Genomic DNA, 21,843 nt, shown 5'->3' with positions numbered 1-21,843 from the left:
GTTTATTATTTATTTTTACTTACTGACTATCTTAACACAATAGTTTTCCTACTTAATTTTCGTGATTTTCGAGAAATAATATCCTCTTTTACATACTATTTATCATAATATAATTAATGGATCGGTCTATGAGCTTTTACATCATTTGTCACCCGTTCCTCATGTTTAAATACTAAAACAATAGTATTGCTATGTATTAATATTTAATAAATAATAAATAAAATAACGATATAGACTGCACTGTCTCCGTGCCATAATACATTAGGCCATTATTACCTTCAAGGTTACATTTTCTATAAAGTTTTATAATAAAAAAATAATTTTTATATATCCTTCCGTTAAAGACGGTTAACCAGAGAATGTCGAAAATATGCGTGGTACTATATACTTTTTGGTACCATACAAGGTTAGGTTAGGCTCTTAGATTCTTCAAAATAATGCACGCAATAACATTTTATAGGTACATTTAGTTTATTATATTAACTCTGTGAATCATTCTTCTAAGCAAGTATTTCAAAGCCGAAAAAAGGGTCAATACGTTTCATCTGGAAGCAAAATGCATAGGTACAATAGGTACAATGGTACATATAATATTATTAACCTATTGTCGCCTTCAGACAACACTCGTTCGCCTCCTCTGCACTACTATGCTCCAAAAATCATCTCATATAGCTAAAAGTCGTCATTCCATAATATCATAGTTATTGAAATTGCCAATTACTGCGAGGTGGTCCGGTTTATACGATTGACCGCGTTACTGCTGTAAAAATTGATTATTCATTACACAACTCCATTATATTGTAATATTATATATTATACGAGTTATTATACGTGTTTATGATACAAATCTCATCAAAGTCGTCTCAGTGTACTAAATTCATACGAATTGAACTGGAGTTCGACCTGTTTTCGTTATCGTCATTGACTATTTTTAAAATAATTGATATTTATTTAATTAACTGTTAAAAAAAAACAAATATATTATACCTATAATAGTCATCCGTTGTCAATATATATATATATAATAATAATGGTGGTACTCTAGTATATGATCACAATTTATACAAATTGTTTAGTGATATAACTAAATTTCATTTACGTAGGTATACCATCTAAATTCGAAATAATTTAACGATATAAAAATGAAATATGCAATATAAAAGAAAAATGTGTAATTTATACTGAATAATTTTATATTTATATATTTTGTATGTACAATTTGTATGATGGTGATGCCGTTGTCGTTGTTTTTACAATTGTCTTTAATAATAGCCCTCACTTATTCCATTGTATATTTTATTTATATGTACATATATTGTAATAGTATTTACGACAATTTATTTGTATATTAATTAGTTAGGTGGTTTAATTTTTGTCATAGATTGGTAACGTCTCGATTTCTTCTATAGATGCTCGCTCTTTTCTTTCCACTTACGTGTTTACAATATAACATCGAAGAGGGTTCTGTATAGTACGTTAAAATACATTTAATATATATATTAATTCTATAAAGTTTGCGACTAAGTACTATAAAAAATAATAGCTATTGTATAAGTGTACCGACTTACATCTACCTAAGCTAAATAATATATCGCTAAAGTATATTTTAATGTATCTACCTTTACGGCTGTTATATTATAAAGTATAATATTTAAACAGTATTTTTAATCGATATAGATTATAATTACGTCATTCTATTGTGATTATGTACGTATTAAATCTTGTGGAATAATATTTCATGTTACATTAGCTCTTAGATGTTTCCGTTGTTTCTTTAGTGGTTATTAATTTTAATTTTTTTAATTTATTTATTATTGTATTACGCATAATTTATTTGGAAATATATAACCTAAAGGTACCAAAAACTAACCCAATAAATGCACGGAAGAAGGTCTTTTAAACTGCAAAATCTTAAGTGTACTTTTTTCTGTGTTAGCATCCTTTATTATATTCGAAATAGATTTAATTTTATTGAAATTTACCAACTTTTTTTATTTGAAACCCACTTAATTTATTGCTATATATATATTACAGTTCAAGATTTTGTTGTGTATATATTATATATTTATAATATAGGTTTTATATAGTGATTAAAAGTTATATTGTTGAATAAACGGCATTTATTACATATTATAGTAATACAATAAGTAATGTTTATTAAGTATATCGACTATGAATTTATTAATTATTTCATAAAACGTATTGTATTTGCTTCTGTAGGGGGGTTAGGTTAGGTTATTAGATTATTAGGGATATACACTACCGTTTTTTTTTTTTTTTGTAAAATATACCGAAAATTATACATGTTTTTACGTACTAATTTGACTTAAATTTCGAATAATGAATTTGAATATATTGTGAAATATATAAAAAAAAATTCTTTCAAATTGGAATTTTATACATAAAAAAAAAACTATTTTTTTTCCAATTAAATTTCTATAATTCCTTGTAAGAAATTTTTTCTTTTTAAGAAATAATAAATTATAAATTTATTGGTTTAAAATTAAAGTCAGTATTTTGTAACTCACGTAGGTCTATTTTCCTCCAAAATATGTTAGGTAGGGTGAAATATGCATATGTGTGTGGTATTCATCTTTAAAATCGTAGAATATAGCAAATTTGACTTCAACAGTTTCAATTGTGTGTTGTTAGATTTACCTAATATGATTAGAATTAATTGAGATGTTATAAAGCTAAAAGGTATATGAATATTTTATCTATTTTTGTTTTTCCAATATTTGCTAACATTAAGTTTTCTTCATATGGAAGAAAGCATCTACGATTTATTCTTTTCGATTGTCTTTCACTCTCTTAGAACTCCATAACTTATAGTTACTTCTCTTAACTCCTTGAACGTTCCATTCAAACTCTCCTCCATTTTAAATTCCAACTCTGAACAGGTTGTTACTCTTCTTATTTCTATTATTTAGGAGGCTGGTTTTGTTATTTGAATGTTTTTTATATTTTTAGTTTATATAACTTACTATTGTTATTATTATGGTTGTTTTTTTGTATTGGATTGTTAATGATTTAATGTAATGTAATTAATGAGGTATAATTATTAATAAAAGCTAAATAAAAATAAAAAAGAGTTGGTCGTTCTTAACTAATTCAGCGCCTAAGCAGTTCTGTCTCGCAATCGTAGATTTTAAATATTTTATTATCATATACTAGTCACTAGTGTACAATATATTATTGCTAGTGCTACCAGAAATTTTTTCGACGTAATTTTTGTTTTTGTTTTTTTGTCATTTGACTATTTAAGGAATTGAAAAAAAAAATTCTGAAGCTCAGTATTTTTTGAAATGATTTATATCGGGTGATAGTGTCCACAAAGTCTGTATAAATTTACCAAATTTCAAATGTTCATAAATACCTATACAAGTTTGGTTAGATATTTAATAAACTATCATCAATTCAAGACGTTTTATATTTGTAAATCGAAATGTTCAGAATATCTAATTGGAGTAATCTATAATATTGTAACGTTTAAAAATCTCTTGTTACAAAACGTTGTAGTATCATCCTACACCAGGGGTGGCGAACCTTTTTTGGGTCAAGTGCCAAAATTTAAAATCAAGTTTTTTGGAATATGCTCGCGTGCCAAAAAAAAAAAAAATGAATTTTACTAGGTAAGATGAAAAAAAAAGCATGCAATAATTACACACATTTTATTAGGTATATAATTTAATAAATAAATAGTATATATGTAAAGTTTTATTACAAACTTATAAATTTGATTCTAAAAATTTCTCATAGGTACTAAACTTTTAAATATAATTTTTTTTTAAGATAAATAATATTTGCGTGCCACTGAAATTTGGTCAACGTGCCACTTCTGGCACGCTTGCCATAGGTTCGCCACCCCTGTCCTACACTATGATATACTACAGTAAGTACGTTCAATGCTTTTCCAAATCGATTAGGGACGGAACGACTCACGTTGGTTTATTATCGAATTCCAAAATCGATGTCTGTATTATACATCGCAATATTGTATGTATTCAACTCTACTAGTACAAAGATATTTTAATAATTTAATAATATTAAAGAGTACCTCGTAAATTTTAGGGTGACAATAACCGCCTGGATTCACTGTCCGCTGTTGTTACACATTATAATTATTATTATTACAATAAAATTGATTTTATTATTACATCATACATAAGTAGATACTACCTATTTTAAAAACCAATGGTGACTCAATCGTCATTGAGTGGTTTTAAAGAATTTATCATTTATTTAGTAATTTAAAAACATAAAACTTGTCAAATTATTTACTATATAATATTGTATATTTATTAAATGTTATTTTAGTTTTTGTGCCGATAGCAATTAGACTTTTTGTATACTAGCACGATTTTTTTTTTTATAATTTAATAATGATTGTTATTTGACTCTGGTTGATTTGTTTGTATTATTATTATTGGTTCCGGAAGTAGTCGTATTGTGGCTTGTTCAGTCATCATCACACTCACATCACTTGAATATATCCTGTCTAGATAGGAAATGATGTAGTCCCCATTTACCTCTACGCAATAGTACCAGTCGTAGTGATAAATAAATTGTAACGTGTACTGCCGTCGGCTTTTGGAATATAATATGCATTATGATGACATAGTGCATACGACGATCACGGCAAATGTGTTGAACTGCCGTTTTTACGGAAAAAATAGTATGGTCACCGTCATTTTTTTTTCTTATTAACCAATCGAATTATAATTTTAAGCTATATCACGTATAACGAATATTTTACGTTTTCGGTGTTGTTTTTGCTCTATAGAAGACCTACGAGGAGATAGATTTATATAGGTACTAATAATGTGCTAATAATATGTTGTCCATTTATTCTGTCAGTTTGGTCGATTTGTGATTGTAATGATAAGTACTAATTGAAATTAATTTTTTTCTTTCAGAAACTACCTCGGGAGAATGCGCGGATAACACTGCAGCCACCGTTGCAACATCTTTGGCTTGCAACAACTCACCAGTAACCAAAAGACGTGTTTTCAGCGGGTACGTAATAATTTTTTATTTGCACAATTGTTGTAGACTTATTAGTCCGTCATTTTTTTATGATATCTATTCATATATTAGTGATCAATTCGTCTATACCACATCATATATTATACATACTGTCGGGCACCTATATATTATTTGTCAAAACTTTTATATACCTATTATGTGTGTCGATGTATTTTGCTATATCGTTTGTGTTAAATAATAGGTATAACTCCTTATGTCGCGTTATTGGCTTTCGAAACGCTAATTGTGTGTTCACCTTTACAATATTGAATAGTTTCTGTCAACTATCGTCTATACGATGTTGATTTTTTAACTTGTTGATTTTTATACTTTCTATCGAACAAGATAATTTGACTATTGATATATTGACTTCAAGTCGTTAAAAATATCATGATTGTTTATTGGCACTATTAGTTGATTAGTATAATAATTTATTATATTACTGGATAACGGATGTATGCAAGCATTGCAAGCAAATTGTTCTCTAAAATGTACTGTTTGTACGAGTATTTATCTATAATAATTTAGTAGGTATATATTTAATTTTTCATATGAACCCGTTTTTCGTTTTACTAATGTGAAATCTAAAGAAATTTGTTATTGCATTCAAACATTCAAACAAATATTTTTCAATTTAATTCAAAAAGAAATGATGATTATTTTCTTAATATTATATATACATATAATATCTCATATTTTTGAATTAGTCTGAGTAGAGTTGTTTGAGAACAATATTTAATATTTGTCTTTGAACACTGTGATTTAGTAATTTTAGTTAAGTATTAGAATATTAGACGAAGAAGTTTCCTTATAAAACCATAATAGAAAAATCAAGAAAAAAAATTATATGACTAAAAAAAAAGAAAATTTAAAAACACAATTATGTAATAATACTTTATTATTATAAATATTATAGATTTTAGTAAAGAGATAAATGTATTGATGTTATTATAAAGTCTGTTTTTATTTGCCTGTCATCACCTATGAAAGCAGTAAAAGTTCTACAATCTTCTTCATCTATATATTTCTGGTAGGAAAATTAATTTCGTTTGTACATCGGGAGGTTAAGAGTAAAAATTTTCTCATTATATTATTGTAATTAAAAATGTCTTAAGATACTTTAAATTGTCACTAAATGTTTGATAATATATTATATATATTGATGGTTTAGTTAAATATTTTGACTATTTTGATGCTATTTATAAGCATTTTAAATTTTATTTTTTCACTATAAATGTCGATAAAATTTTTTCGTTTGGTAAAAGAACTTCTATTTATTTTTATAACTGGAATTAAAAAATAATATTGAGTGTTATTATACAATTTGTGTGAACTTTTTATATTCTAAATTTTTACAAAATTAGATATTAAATATAGGTGTAAAATAGTGATTTATTATTAAACTATTGGTTTTTTCTATAATTTAAAATTTTTTAATCTTATATACCTACGTTAGCAGTATGCATACTATTTAATTCGTTTCAAGTGTTTTGAAAATATACACATTTTCCGGTTTACCGATTGTCGCATAATAAAATATATAATATAATTATATTCTAATGTTCGCAACGTGTTATCATAAATTTGATAAATAATTCATTTAAATTATGAACATATACATTATACATACATACCATCGTATAAATCGATTGTTTTGAAAACATGTTTTTAATCGCAATAATTATAATGTCTGTCAATATTATTACTAATACATTTTATCGATTTAAACTTCGTTTTCATCTTGCATATTTTATGAAGTTGAAGTTCGAATATTAAGTGGGTCTAGTCGAACGTGTCTTTACTGTCAATATTTTTTTTTTTTGCAGAAAAAACTTATGCATGCATAAATTAGTAACTTCTATATATATAATATAATATATTGCTCTAATTACTATATTTATGTAGAATTTAACCGTTTTAAATTTATAATTAATTCAATTTTGTCATTTTGAAAAAACAAAATATACATAAATACCCTATCTATATATATATAATACACGTAATATGTCACGAAATGTACTATGGAGACTTAATACGTATTGAAATACATTTTGATTTACCTTAAGTATGAAATTATTCGATTTGAATATTATTACTTTTTCTTTATAAATTTGTATTAATAATACACTATTTAGAAGATAAATTATTAAATCAAACTATCTGTTTCTATATTTTTATCAAATAAATATAATTATGATGGTGGATATAGGCTAACACTTATAACAGCGTACAAGTTCGGGCATATTATATATTTATTATGACAACACTTAACGAACTGTTTTGGAATATATCTCAAATTTATCATTGCATATTATATTTTCAGTCGCAAACGGGATCGATATAAACTGACTATAATATATACATATAATTCTATTTTCGGACTTTCGAGAGTATGATCGAATTGCACTTGAGCTTAAAAATGGTAATGGTCGAATTGCAGTATGATAAAAAGCAGGTAGTGGTTGAATTGCACTTGGGCTCAAAATAAGTATTTTAACAAAATCATCATGTATTTGAAAGGGTTTTTGTTTAGAAAACACTCATTTCCTTTCCCACTTACAGGCTTAGGACTGACAATGATTTTAGTCATTAGCGTGGTTAAAAATGATTGCAAACATGTTACATACATATAGTTCATGTTAATATAATATTAAAAATATATTTTTTAAATTTTTTTTAAGTCGTCACTCGAATATAATTATTTTAGCAAACTGAAATAAAAAATTTTAACCTAGTAATTCGCTTTTGAGCATATAAGTTAATATATTTTTCAATGTAGTTTATTTTTTCCTGGTAACGTGTAGTTGAAAGTCTTGTATCAGTATTCTGCATCAATACATATATTTTTTTCGGTTTTCGATCATTGAGACCATACCGCGTCAAATAAATTTCTCTCCACCTATCTCTATCTTCTGCCGCTACTCTCCATATCTCTGATTTGACGTTTTCCACCTCCTTTTTCACGCAATCTTCCCAAAGTAAGCGTAGTCATCCTAGGGGTTTCTTACCAACCGGGTTCTCTTCAATTATTGTTCTGACTATAGATCCCATTCTACGCCATGCATACCCTGCCCAAGACAACCTTCTTTTCTTAATCTCATTCGCGATGTTCGATCTTTGAAATAATTCCTTGGATTTTTCATTATGACGTTTATGCCATTCACCTTTGTGTGTGTGTGTATGTGTCGATGCATGAACCATAAATTATTCGTAGGATTCTCCTTTCAAATACTTTTAGTCTAGTTTCTTCTTTTTCCTAAGTGGCCATGTTTCTGCGGCATACAGTACTATGGGTCGTATAAAGGTCATGTACATTTGTATATTCAGGTTTGTTGATAAGGTTCTTGAGCTCAGTGGGGGTCATTTCAAAAATGTATGTGTAACACCAAGAATGTTACCATAACGTCATGTACAAAACCATTGTTTATGCAATAAATTAAGATAAGATATTACGTGATAGTGGCCGTAAGACATATTCATGTGCCGATGTATCTGTATGCAGTGTGATTATTATTTCTTTTTTTATCCATCGCAGATTTTTGCCATATTATTCTAAGGTTGCAATAAATAAAAAAAAATACAAGCACGGCTATATATTCTATATTATTATTAGCCAAAAATTAAACTCGCCTCAATTAAAAAAAACTTCCAAAACGTATTTCATGTATAAGTACAGTTTATATTGTTTTATGATACTATACAGTATACATATTATATAAATTTCATAATATCGATGCACTGTTGATAATGTAATATTTATTATAATATTATGGATATACCTATGTGCCCTTCTCGTACAGTATTATTACTCTTCAACTATCTTCTTATAATCCTTATTTTGCGTGACTCTCTTTTCATCGTAGAACACTAACATTTAATATTTGTGATAAATAAATATATTACCTACACATAACTGATACCTGTGTGCCTATATACATGTAAAGGCGTATATCATTATAACGAACTCGTCGGTAACGCGATATTTTTGATAAAAGCGATTTACCTCGGCGCCGCTGCAGCGATGATATTTCGTCCGTTGGGTTTCCTTATAGGGCTATACGGAGATTTCCCAACCTCCGGCCCATTACCATATATATTATAATAATAATACGCGTTTTACGGTCTATGACCATAAGCGGTTGTATATAATATACACACACACACACACACACACACACACACACACATATATTGTAGTCTCTGAGACCTGACCACAGCCGCGATCGCGATGGTATATATTATAATTTAATTATTAATTAGGTCGTATACTCATTTCTCACGTCTTGTTTTGTCCACAGGAGGATGTGGATCCCACAACCATTGAGAAAATTCAGCAATGGCAGCAAAGTCGACAAAAACCACGTGCAGTCGTCGGCCAAAAAGGGATCGGATAAAAAATACAAAGTAAACCTAAATGTATACCTTATAACCACCATATTATTACATGCACTTGCACTAGGTTCGCAATTTTTAGCGTATGTCTATTGATGACTGTAATAGATGTATAATAAAATATAGCCAAGTAATATATTATACAACTAATACGATCTAAGTAAAAATAATATGAATGTCTGTTTTTTCCATTTATACTTTTCTAAAGTTCTAAATGGATTTTATTACGATTTATTCATAAATATATTGTGAAAAATGAAATAATTTAAATTATTATGGTATACTTTATGAATCATTATTAGTTCCTAAACTATTTGCAAAAATAAGTATTTTAGAATTTATTTAATTAAATATGTTATTAAGATTTAACGACGTCATATCCTTTGGAAGGGAAAAATTGCTCTAGATTGTAAAATATATATATCTATCCGGCCTTAAATATTAAGTTTGTGGTTTGATTGCAGTGAAATTATTTTTATCAAAAAGAAAAGAAACTTTTAAGATAAATATCATACTATAATGTTTTACATATATATTTTTGTTTAAAAATTAATTTTTGTATAAAGATCATATTTTAACGTTTTTACGTGCTGCAAGTCTCGAACCATGATTAATATTATAGTATTAAGCAATACAAAGTAAAAAGTTCTCATATTATGTACTTTTAGTCTTCTATTGTTGTATGTGCTTAAATATATATGTATTATTATATATTAGATATAGTAATATGTGTTCTTTTGTTTCTATAGTCGCCCGTCAGTGAAGCCACCAAATCGTTACCGAACGAAGATGAACAAAACGGTGAAGAACCGGATGACGAACTAGAGTTACCTCCGCCCATGAAACCCATTTCCGAGTCGATTTTGGTGAACACTTCCGACCCGAACACAGTCGTCTCACAAAGAGTGAGTATGATTATTATTACATTTATTATTTTTATTACTAACCAGTAAGGTTTATTTTTGAATCTACAATTATCGTAATGGTATAATATGTTATCAATAATAATGTAAATTAATACCCTTGGTTTGTATACCTATATAACATAATATTTTATCCAGTGATCGTAGCGCGAGCTTAGTAAAAATAATGCATAGTGGTGGCACGATAGTGTATGATGTATATTTTCACGAATCAGGAGTTTCTTATTTAAGGCGTGTATACCTACTCGTATATTGTATTGTTTTTATTTAAACGAGATAACTATAGTTATTTATTGAATCTAATTGATATATTATATTACATAATGTATGGCAAAGCATCAAAAAGACTATTTAGATAATATTTTTATAAAATTTATGAAAATCTTACGACTAGAAATGAATTTATTTAATGAAGCGTGCAAACTTTTTAATGAAAAATTATATAGTGAAATCTGGAATCGCTACCATCGCATCAAGCGTTGTTGCGTGGACCGAACTCTCATTCAAATTCGTTTACGCAGCGCGAAGCGTTGGTGTGCTGGATGCGAGAAAATGACTGCTGTGCCATCGCCGAGTGTCCGCGTATTATTTTATCGCTGTATTTCTTCTCGAACACATTGTTCTTGACTTCTGGTTTGCTTACAAGATTGTTTATTTGTCTCCGTGCACGTGTTGTATCAAAAAAGTGAGAAATAATATTTCGTGAAATTAATTGCATTTACTGTAATATAACAGGGCACCATTCTCAAGTATTTAATTATATATTCAATTATAATTATAGAATGATTAAGTGATTCATAAGAATACAATCATAATCTGTTATTAATATCTTTATTGATAAAAATTTTAAAAATGATTAGAAAACTTATATATTTTATTTTCTGCAATTTGTCACCACAATTATACATAAGTATAGTAAAAAAACAAATAAATGGTTTAGATATAAAACGTATCTAATCATAAATAAAAAAGCCTCGAAATGGTAAACATGTTTTTATTATAATCTTAAAGAGACAAAATTAATAAAAATAAAACATAAAAATGTAATTAAGTACTAAAACACTTAGTGATATCACCACAAAAACTCAAAAAATTTTATGTAATAAACCAACTAAAAAAAAAATTAAATAAATAAGTATAAGATCTGTAATCACTATAAAGATTTAGTATTATGAATAAATGCAAAGTAAATCAAATTAAAGTACTCTTCTCTTGTTTCCATAATGTATTTACTTGGCGAGAAATTATTCTGACAAGCATAAATTTCCATTCTAATGTTTAAAATTGATAATGAAGTCCTAATGTCTTTTTATTATTTTGTTCTTTTTATTTCGTATCGTAGAAAGTAAGGAATTCCTTGCCAAGTAAATCAATTATTGAAACAAAAGAATTGTACTTTTAATTTATTTTACTTAGTATGAAGTATGTATTCGCGATATCACATCTTTTAATCTTTATAATTCTTCTTAGTCATTTTTACAAGAGTTTTTGTTCTGATGATATTATATTTAACTTTTATGTGTTTTCAGAAACCACTATTGATAAAACTATGTATCTTTTTTTAAATTCTGAATGAAGTTATGCATTTATTAATTTTACACTACTTAATGTGTGTGTATGTGTGTGTATATACCATAACTTGTCGAAAAAATTCTTCAATTTTAAACTTCAGGGGTGGTTTCCGATGGCAAAGTGAATATCCTTGGTGCATTTTAAGTAATATAAGTAATAAGTAAAAATGTTTCTAAAGTTTTCAAATAAATCGGGAAAAACAAAAAAAAAGTGACGGAAAACGAAATTTTTATGCAAAACCAGTTTTCGAAAAAATCAATTTTTTTATATGGTTGTAACTCAAAAATAAATTACTGTCAATACTTAAAATTTTCAACAAATATTTATATTAGTATTATCTATGTAGGTACATTTAAATTTTCAAAATACTATGGTTTTTTTGAGCAATTTATAGAAAATTGAATATTTTGAATTTTATAATGTCGACGAAAAAAATTTAAAATATATAATATATATATATATATAATTCTAACCCAAAAATAATTGAAAATTCAATACTAGATTTCTTATAAGTTGTTCTTATTATAGTTAAAAAAAAATCAAAAATCGTTGATCACAATTTTTTTTATGGGCGTTAAAAGTTCAATGTTTTACGAAGTTTATCAAAATTGGAAAAATTTACTAGTAATTTTTCAGTTGGAAATTCATAAAAATGTTTATCTGATGTTAAAAGTAGATCTATAGAGAAAATTCAAAGCGTCATTATAGAAGAAAATGTTATGTATTTTAAATTTTTACTAATCGCGTAACCATAACGATTTATCCTCAAACGATTTCAATGTTTGTTATTAATCAAAAATTATAAGTCGTAAATACTCAAAAATTTCATTAGCTATTTATATTGGCATTTTCTTTACAGAATTTAAAAATTTTTCACTTATTTTAAGGCTATATTTATAACCATTTGAAATATCCGTTTTAGTTTAATTTTTTTTTTTTTTTCATAAATATCGATAAAATGTTTTTGGCTTAGTCAAAATACTTAAAAATGTAATACAAAGTTTCTCATGAGTTAGTCTTATATTGATTCAAAAATTATAAGAATACATAGGCTCAATTTTTTTATTAGCGTTTGAAGTTTAAATATTGACAACAATTTGTCAAAATCATGAGTATTTGTAAATTATTTTGTAATTAAAAATTATAAAAAATTTTGTACCAATAGCTAAAAATGGACAATTTATTACAAGATTTTTCATAAGTTTGACTTACAATAATATTATAAAAGAAGTTGAGCGTTGGCCAATTAAAAGAAAATTATCTTAAGTTTACATTTGTACGATTTTTTTTTATATAGATGAATAATTTTAAGTATACTACTAACTCTTATCAAACTATTTTATAGCTATACCAAAAATTTACTTAGATATAAATAAGGGTTTAAATTATCAATTTCAAAATAAATTTTCATTTATATATATATGTGTGTGTGTGTGTGTGTGAATATTTAGATGGAATAATGACCATTTTATACTTAAGTATTGCTAGGGGTAAGCTAATTCTTAAACGTTTTGGAAGTGATTATAAGCTCTCACAAACCCTCTGATTTCAACCCACGGTAGTATAGACTATGAGGGTACCTACTCTTAAGTTGCATCTATGTAATTGTCCTGTGACAAGACTAATTATATTCATGTGTATTAATTATGTATATATTATACTCGTATTTTTATAATATTGTATTATATTAAATCAAATTAATAATTGACGAAAACCACATTGTGTTTGTTATTCTTCAGACCTCGGGACTGTCGGCAGAAGTGACAGCCTCATCTTCGGCCGACCTGGCTGAAATCGAACAGATCGTCAAAGATAGAATGGTGAATTTTGAGAGTGAAAATTGTTGTATAGACTACAGTTGTTAAAGATTATATAGAAAATAGAAATATTTTTTAGTGTTTAGTGTTGTGTTTGTATGTGCGTGTGTGTGTGCAATCACAGTAGTATTATAGTAATTTAATTATGCACGGCTTGTATTTTTATGTTTTCATTTCTTTGTTTTTGTTGTTTTATTTTCATGTCTGAATCGTTGATCGTTTTACAGGAACAACACACCACCACTGCCGCAGCTGCCGCCGCTGCAGCTGCTTCTTCCTCGTCCGCCTCCATTACCACCCCCACCATCTTCCCCGCCGAAAAGATGAGTGGTGAGTCCAGACTGAAAAACGAAGACGTTGAGTGTGAAGAGGCACTGCATAAACGGGAATACGTTATGAGAGAGCTAGTCGAGACCGAACGGGATTATGTCAGAGACTTGTCGCTAGTGGTCGAAGGTTACATGACTGTGATGAGAGATCCCGAAGCCGCCGGCTGTGACATCCCCATGCCTGATGACTTGAGGTCTGGTAAAGACAAAATGATCTTTGGTAACATCGAACTTATCTACGAATGGCACAGAGAGTGAGTAATTTTAAACTTGAACATGTAGTAAATTAAGATGTATATAATATGTATTATTATTATTATCATAGTTATATATATAATAATATAATATATTTATATAGGTATTACTAAAAACGACTAACCATACAATTCTTTTTTAATTAAATTATTAATTATTGATATGCCATTATTATTTATTGGAAAAATGTTTTTAATTCTTAATTTTATTATTTAATTGTTAATGAAATAAATTATACAGGAAGTGCACTCGTCATTGTTTAGCGTACCATATTTTCAGGCTACTGAATTTATCGTTTTCGGTATTTTCGATGTATAGTTTTTTGTATTTTTACTTTTTTTTTTTTACAGTGTATTTTTGGCGGCTGTTGAGCGATGTCTTACCCGACCGCACGAACTCGGAAAACTGTTCAAAAAATACGAACGCAAGCTTTTAATGTACGTGGTTTACTGCCAGAACAAGCCAGTTTCTGAGTACCTCGTTTCTGATCACAATGACTATTTCGAGGTAAATTTTTTCACAAATAAATCATCGTTAGAGATAAATGTTTATTTTAAAATTTTAAATACAGAGCTGTCCCTTGTCCTAACTACCTCGTTCCCACGCCCAAGTCCTCAAGTCCTTGGTTGTACATTGGGTGCCCGTAAATTTAAGGAACAGCCTTAGGTACAAACACTGTAGCAGTGTGCAAAAACTTTTAAATTAAGTATTAATGATATCCTGAATAATAAAATCATTTTAAATGATCTTTGAGCTATTTCGATTTTAAACAAAACACTTAAAAACGTTGAAATCTTCATATTCAACAATTTGTTTTTTTGTCATTTGTTTTTTTCGAAAACGTATTCAAACTATACTGGAGTTTTCTATGTTAATAATATCTTTAGTAATAATGCAATAAAAACGAAATTGAATAGACTTTAATATGTATTTGACTGAGGTATAACTGAAACTCAAAATATGCTTTTTTGTTACAGAATTTATTATAAATATATAATTATAATTAGTTTTTTGCAATTTAAAAGCGTTCGTAAGCCTATGGCTTTCCAATAGCCTCATATGTAAAATTAAACAAACAAATTGAATGTTTATTTTATCTTGCATACTTTTTTTCCTGTTGGCAATGAGAGAGTGCTTAATTTTTCTGAGAACTGTTAGGTTAATGGATAGCCGAACAGTAACTATGGTGTTTTTTGTTATTTCAACTAATCGTAATGTTATCAATCATGTAACCAAAAATATAAGTAGTTCAAAACATATGCTTTAATTTATAACCATATGTTTGTCTAAAATCTAACCCCTGCTTTGTTGTTTATTATAGGAAATGCGTCAGTTCCTAGGCCACAAGCTCCAGCTAAGTGACATCCTCATCAAGCCTGTGCAGAGGATTATGAAATACCAGCTACTGTTGCGAGACATGTTCAAGTATACGGAGCGGGCAAAGCTAGCAGATGAGATGGAAGCTCTACGGCAGGCTATGCACGTTATGCAAGTAGTTCCCAAAGCAGCCAATGACATGATGGACGTCGGTCGGTTGCAAGGTTTCGATGTGAGTACACAATATTTAACACCGCTATTAACCTGGTAAAACCCTTATTTCAAAATACAAGGTAGTCTTTTTATCACTGTCTAATCACATTCTTGATAAATGCATTTTTTTTTTTTAATGTGATATTTTGTCATTTCTTTAATTAATCTATTGCTAATTTTTAAAGTAGAAAAATTTCAGGAGTACTTAATAGTAATAATATATATTCCTGATAAATTAATTTTTTTGGAAAATGTAAATAACGTATAATTTTTATATTTTATTCTGCTTTTATTTTTCCCATATTTTTAAATAATAATTTATGTCTTTGGCCATAATACTACTAAAACATGACTCAATGACTCAACAATATAGACTCCTATTATAATATCTTTTAGGGTAAAATTACCGCTCAGGGTAAGCTGCTATTGCACGGAATGTTGACGTGCGCTGAGGGACCCAGCTGTAATCCGAACCGAGTACCACCGCACAGAGACCTGCACGTATTCTTGTTTGAACAGAGCATAATACTCAGCGAAGAAATGCGTAAAAAGGCGCAGTTTAGCAGCCCAGTGTATGTTTACAAGGCGCACATTCAGGTACACAATCGTCTACAATATTTTTTTGCTTATAAAAATTGAACACATTTTTCTTTTTACAAAAAGATACCATTTCGTGAGATTTAAACTATTTTTTTTATACTCTGTAAAGTATTGAAAAAATTTCTTCAAATAGACAAATTTTTGGTGGTATGAAAACTCAAATTTGATGCAACATATGTAGTGTTTTTTCCTTGATTTAGGTAAAATTAAATATTTTTATCATAATAATGTTATGTTATGTATTATTGAAACTAATTTTGAAACTTTTATTTGTCAATTTATGTATACATTTAAATAATAATATAATATAATTATAATTTATTACAAAAATAATATTAACTTATAAACATTTGTACCTATTATATTTTATTTTAATTAACTTACGCCCTACCGGGCAATTAACCAATAATGTAATGATATATACAATGTTTAGTACTTGTATAATAATCACAGAAGTTAATAAGATTAAACCCTTAATAAAGTTCCCTGCACCCCAGTTAAGAATCTACCGTAAAGAGTAAAAAATACCAATCATTTTTACACCTATAAGGCTATAAATAATTAAAAAAATGTGACTTTTTTTTTTTTTAATTATACAATACCTTCTATGAAAAAAAATTAAAATATTATTTAAACACTTATTAAAAATTTAAAATTTCTACAGTTATTAATTTTTGAGTTATAAAAAATTGAAAAAGAAGTTTAAAAAATTATCTTAAGTTAACATTTTTACGAAATCGTTAAAATCCATTATTCTTGCGCAAAATAACGATTAACTAACAAATAATTTTAGATTTTTATTTTAGTTAAAAATTACTAGCCGCAGAAACTTTTAACAGTTTAAATGTACACCAGTTGTTTAAATTTTTATTTTCTGTACTGGATTTAAGTATTGAGTATTCAGGTCAATAAAACATAATCCACTTTTTTCACCATCTCCCAGTGGAAAATATATCCTAAGCTGACAAATCATCTCTGTTTAGAATAATTATTCGTATACAATGATACCTATCATTGCATTAAAATTTAACACATTCATTATAGTGAAATACTCAATATCCAAGATCAACTCAATACCTACTGTATAGCAGAGGGTTACCTACTTGACCACTCTTTAATTAATTTATTTTTTTCATTGTTTTTTTGAAACATTTTTACTACCTATCACAGAAGGTTATGGCAGAAACCAAAATAACACACACCATTGTAAAATCAATACATTCATTGTTTCGCTTTCAAACTCTAAAATAGTTGTATATTATTTATAATATTTTATTTGACTTACAAAAATTAAAACGTATTAGTTATAAAATCAATACTTTAAATGAAAAAAAAAATAACAGTTCTATTATACATTATATTTCTATTATATTAGGAGGTTATAATTTCTCTATTTGTCAACAGTATAATAATGTTGGATAATAATATTAAAATTATATTAAATAATAAAGTGAATAGACATGATACCAAATTTGAATGTTAATTTCATATCACGTGAAAAGTTTTTACTTATTGAATTGTGTTTTCGTTAATCAACTTATTATTTTATTATTTGTGCTGTGATATGTATATATGTTGGATTGACCTAATCTATATCAACACGTTTCAGGTGAACAAAATGACTCTAGATGAGAGGCATGGTTCATCCAGTAGTAACTCATCTGATGACTCATCAGATGGGTCGTTTGTCATCAAATCTACTGACCCCAAGAGGCCGCCACTCTGGTTCGTGTGCCATGCGCATAGTCCCGAATCACGTTCCGAATGGTTGCAGAACCTCAGACAAATACTACAGACTCAACAGGACTTTCTGAAAGCCATACAGTCACCCATAGCGTATCAAAAAGAACAGACGAAGGAGGCTAGTTAGTTGACTAAGTTTGTTACGATGAACAAATAAAATTAAAAACATTAAATTTCTACTCTACTACACTCGTCAATTGTGATGATTTAGTATGATTGTGTTCGGCACATTGACAATTTAAGTCTGATCATGTCCCCGCAGATTTAATATTATTATAATTATCAAGACAACATTCCTATTTTACATTATCTTTTAAATTTTTATCTAAGTAGTTTTTAAACATTATTGAAGAAAAATAACACTATTTGTTTTTACATTTAAGATAACATCGATTAAATATAATCATCACTTGAGATTGACTTAACTTTAGAGCTTTCTAGAGGATATATATATATATATATATATTTATGTATTATATAATATTTGCTGTGAGAACATCGATTTTCAAAAAAGAAATCTCAGTTTAGACAACGATTACATACAAGTAATTTGTTTAATGTTCCATATAAACATCTTCAGGTTCTTTTTTTTTTTTTTTTAAGGGTCTAGTCAAATGTTTATTTAGACTAATTTATATTTTATATATTTTTTTTTTACTATAATAATTTTTATTATTGTTTATAAATACTGTGCAGTTTCGTACAATATTATTAATATTATTAAAATCTAAAATACTAAAATATATTTATATATTAATTAATACTATAGACAGTACTTGTATAATATAAATATTATTAAAATGTAATAATATTTAGAAAAAAAAATGTTACTAGTGTACTCGTAATATTCAATAGTGATGGTCCAATATTAATGATTATCATATCGATGCCTTATATAATACGATTCTATTGTTATTGTATTGAAACCAATATCTAACTGACACCAGATAATTAATATTAAATTATGATTTTTATTTAATATATATACATATAAAAACACAAATAATGTGAGTGAATGGGTCTCTGGTGGATGATATGTCATTGCCGTACTCTTATTAAAACTAAGGTTGTGTATGTTCGATTTTGTGTAACAAATTTTTTTTATTATTTTAATTTCATCAATATTATTATAATTATAATTATTATATTTTTGTTTGCCAAAATTTAATGCACAAACTGTTGATTGTAAGTTATAATGACATTATGTTTGTATATATAATATTGAAGAACAATAATAAAACAAAAATTGTTGTTTTTTTTAAGTCTGTTTTATTTTTCTAATATTTTAAATATCTTGTAATATTAGTGGCTACAATGTATTTGTGTTATTACAATACAGTAATGTTATATTGTATTTAAACAGTTAATAATATGTATAACGGGAGATGGCTGTTTAGAGGTAGACTATTTTTTTTTGTAGTATGTTTGTATTGTCTCTAGTCTCTACTGTATCTACTGTACTATATTGATTGATCTGCTATTATTTAAAAACATCACTATTTTCTATGACGCGGCTTATAAATTTTGTTTTACTGAATCAAATTTACAAACTTATAAATGGAGGGTTCTTATGGATGAAAAATTGATACATATAAAAATACCACTTTTCAGAAGATTAAACCTTTTCTTATAGCTTAGACCCTTTCTCATTATATCTTCAATGTGTATCTTATATGATGTATAACCTGAGAATTTTGATGTACCTATTATTTTTAGCATTGAACATAATATTACGACTTTAGTTTGCTGTCGTAGACGAGGATTTACAAATTAGAAAAAATGAACAAATTTGTGTAACTCAATAATTTAATTAATTATAGAAAAAAGTAAGTTGAGATTGTTAAAAGTTAACTTGTATACTTTTAATTAATTCCTTAACATTAAAACTAATGCCTAAAAGATAAACATAATTAGCTTAATTCTTACTTGGAACTTAACTTCCTGATTTGGAATTTAAATGGACTAAAAGCATAGTTATCTTTAAAATAGATGAATATTTATATTTTAATATTATCAATCTTGGAGCAACCAACCTTATAACTTGATAAAAAAAAAAATATATTATTGATAAATCTATACATTTGTTGCTCTACTTGGGATTTAATATACCTAATAACAATAATATTTATTACAGAATAAATAAATAATTCCAATTACTATTTAAATGTACAAGAAAGTTACATGAGTATTTATGGGATAAGAGAGAATTTATATAAATATATGTATATATAAATCAAGTTAAGTTTACATAAAATATCGTGTATAAAAATAAATTTAAATATATCATAAAATATACTTATAATAATATTATTGATAATTATAAATAATATATTAAATAAAAATATTATCATCTTTGGTATATGCAACACATTTGCTACCAAAAATCACCCTCAATGAGTGAAATTATCATTAAAAGTACCCCGTGAATGTCATATAATATATAGGTAAGTAGTTTAACTAAATGTTTTTATTACCTAATTATAAAATGTTAAGAAATAATCGAACAAAAGAGTCAGTAATTTTAAATTTGTTCACTTATCCTTTCCCCTTTTCCAAAAAAAAAAAAAATTTAACGATCCAACTTCTCATTAAACTTATTTTTCTATAACAAAAGATCAAATATTACTTAAGTATACATTCTGCCATACTTAACGTGAAAATCTCGCACAGAATATGATTTATAAAATTGTAATGGTAAAAATATACTAGGTAAACAATTTCTCATAAAAATGGTTCAATAATATAGAAATATTATGTTACATAAATCTCCAGAAATAACGTCGTATACATATAGTAGCCAGTAAACTAATTAGGTATTATAGTTACTTATTATTCTGCATGTTTATTAAATTCAACATTTTACATTTTTACTGCTGTATTTATATTTATAATACATGTATTAACAATCTTTTTCAACATACGGTTGCACACCCGTGGGCTGCTACAATGCATTAAAAAAGGTAGGTACATGCCGTATTTTGTTTTACCAGCATTATATTATAATATTATGCTAGAAAAGATAAGTATACATAAACATTACAATATATGTATATTACAAATTAATAGTCATCGACTTAATTTTTTATATGTATCTATGTATGAAATTTTTAATGATTTCAACTCGAGATTATTTCATTGTTTCGAAATAGATCAACATTCAGATTTTTAAGCCATAATTTTAGTCATTTTAAGACTAGGTCATGATCGTCGTATGATTTTCAACAAAAAACATTGGCGAATTGACCTTGTTTAAGTGTTACTTTTTTGTATTTTTTTTTTGTTTAGAATTGCGGATAGAAAATAAAGGCTCTATTCAACATAGCCTATTGGGTATTAGACTATTACAAGACCATAATAAGGTATCAGCAAACTACTGTAAAATGTATATTATTATTTGTTTTCACTAGTCCTATAAGTGGCTATAACAAGTGCAGGTGTACAGTGGACGGTTAATACATTATAATAAATTATCGTATAATAATCATAATTAACAAATCTCGATATCAAGAATTAAGTTCCTATGCTATCCAATGCGGTAATGCAAATAAAAATTTGAACCACGACAATAATTTTAAATAAATAATCTTTAAAAAGCTTATCTATTTAATAAAACGGTATAAAAAGAAAATTATATGTTTAAAATTTTTTATGTAACGG

General features: G+C 26.9%; 1 protein-coding gene across 3 annotated transcripts in view; it reads left to right on the top strand.

Moving 5' to 3' along the window:
• The window catches only part of LOC114130195 (triple functional domain protein), a 106,937-nt gene extending 87,489 nt beyond the window's left edge, over window positions 1-19,448 (top strand). For 2 of the 3 annotated variants that reach the window (XM_027995110.2, XM_050197693.1), the window contains exons 27-35: window positions 4,917-5,016; window positions 9,324-9,429; window positions 10,167-10,322; window positions 13,652-13,732; window positions 13,957-14,312; window positions 14,664-14,820; window positions 15,635-15,862; window positions 16,240-16,440; window positions 18,053-19,448. In XM_027995110.2, coding sequence (XP_027850911.2) covers window positions 4,917-5,016; window positions 9,324-9,429; window positions 10,167-10,322; window positions 13,652-13,732; window positions 13,957-14,312; window positions 14,664-14,820; window positions 15,635-15,862; window positions 16,240-16,440; window positions 18,053-18,313 — 1,646 coding nt within the window. In that variant the 3' untranslated portion in view covers window positions 18,314-19,448. The remainder of the gene's footprint in view (window positions 1-4,916; window positions 5,017-9,323; window positions 9,430-10,166; window positions 10,323-13,651; window positions 13,733-13,956; window positions 14,313-14,663; window positions 14,821-15,634; window positions 15,863-16,239; window positions 16,441-18,052) is intronic. The other variant, XM_027995109.2, reaches the window with a different exon arrangement.
• The last annotated feature ends 2,395 nt before the right edge of the window (window positions 19,449-21,843 follow it).

The sequence above is a fragment of the Aphis gossypii genome, chromosome 1 (assembly GCF_020184175.1).
Source record: "Aphis gossypii isolate Hap1 chromosome 1, ASM2018417v2, whole genome shotgun sequence".
NCBI classification, from domain to species: domain Eukaryota; kingdom Metazoa; phylum Arthropoda; class Insecta; order Hemiptera; family Aphididae; genus Aphis; species Aphis gossypii.
This window is presented reverse-complemented; position numbering and strand designations above follow the sequence as displayed.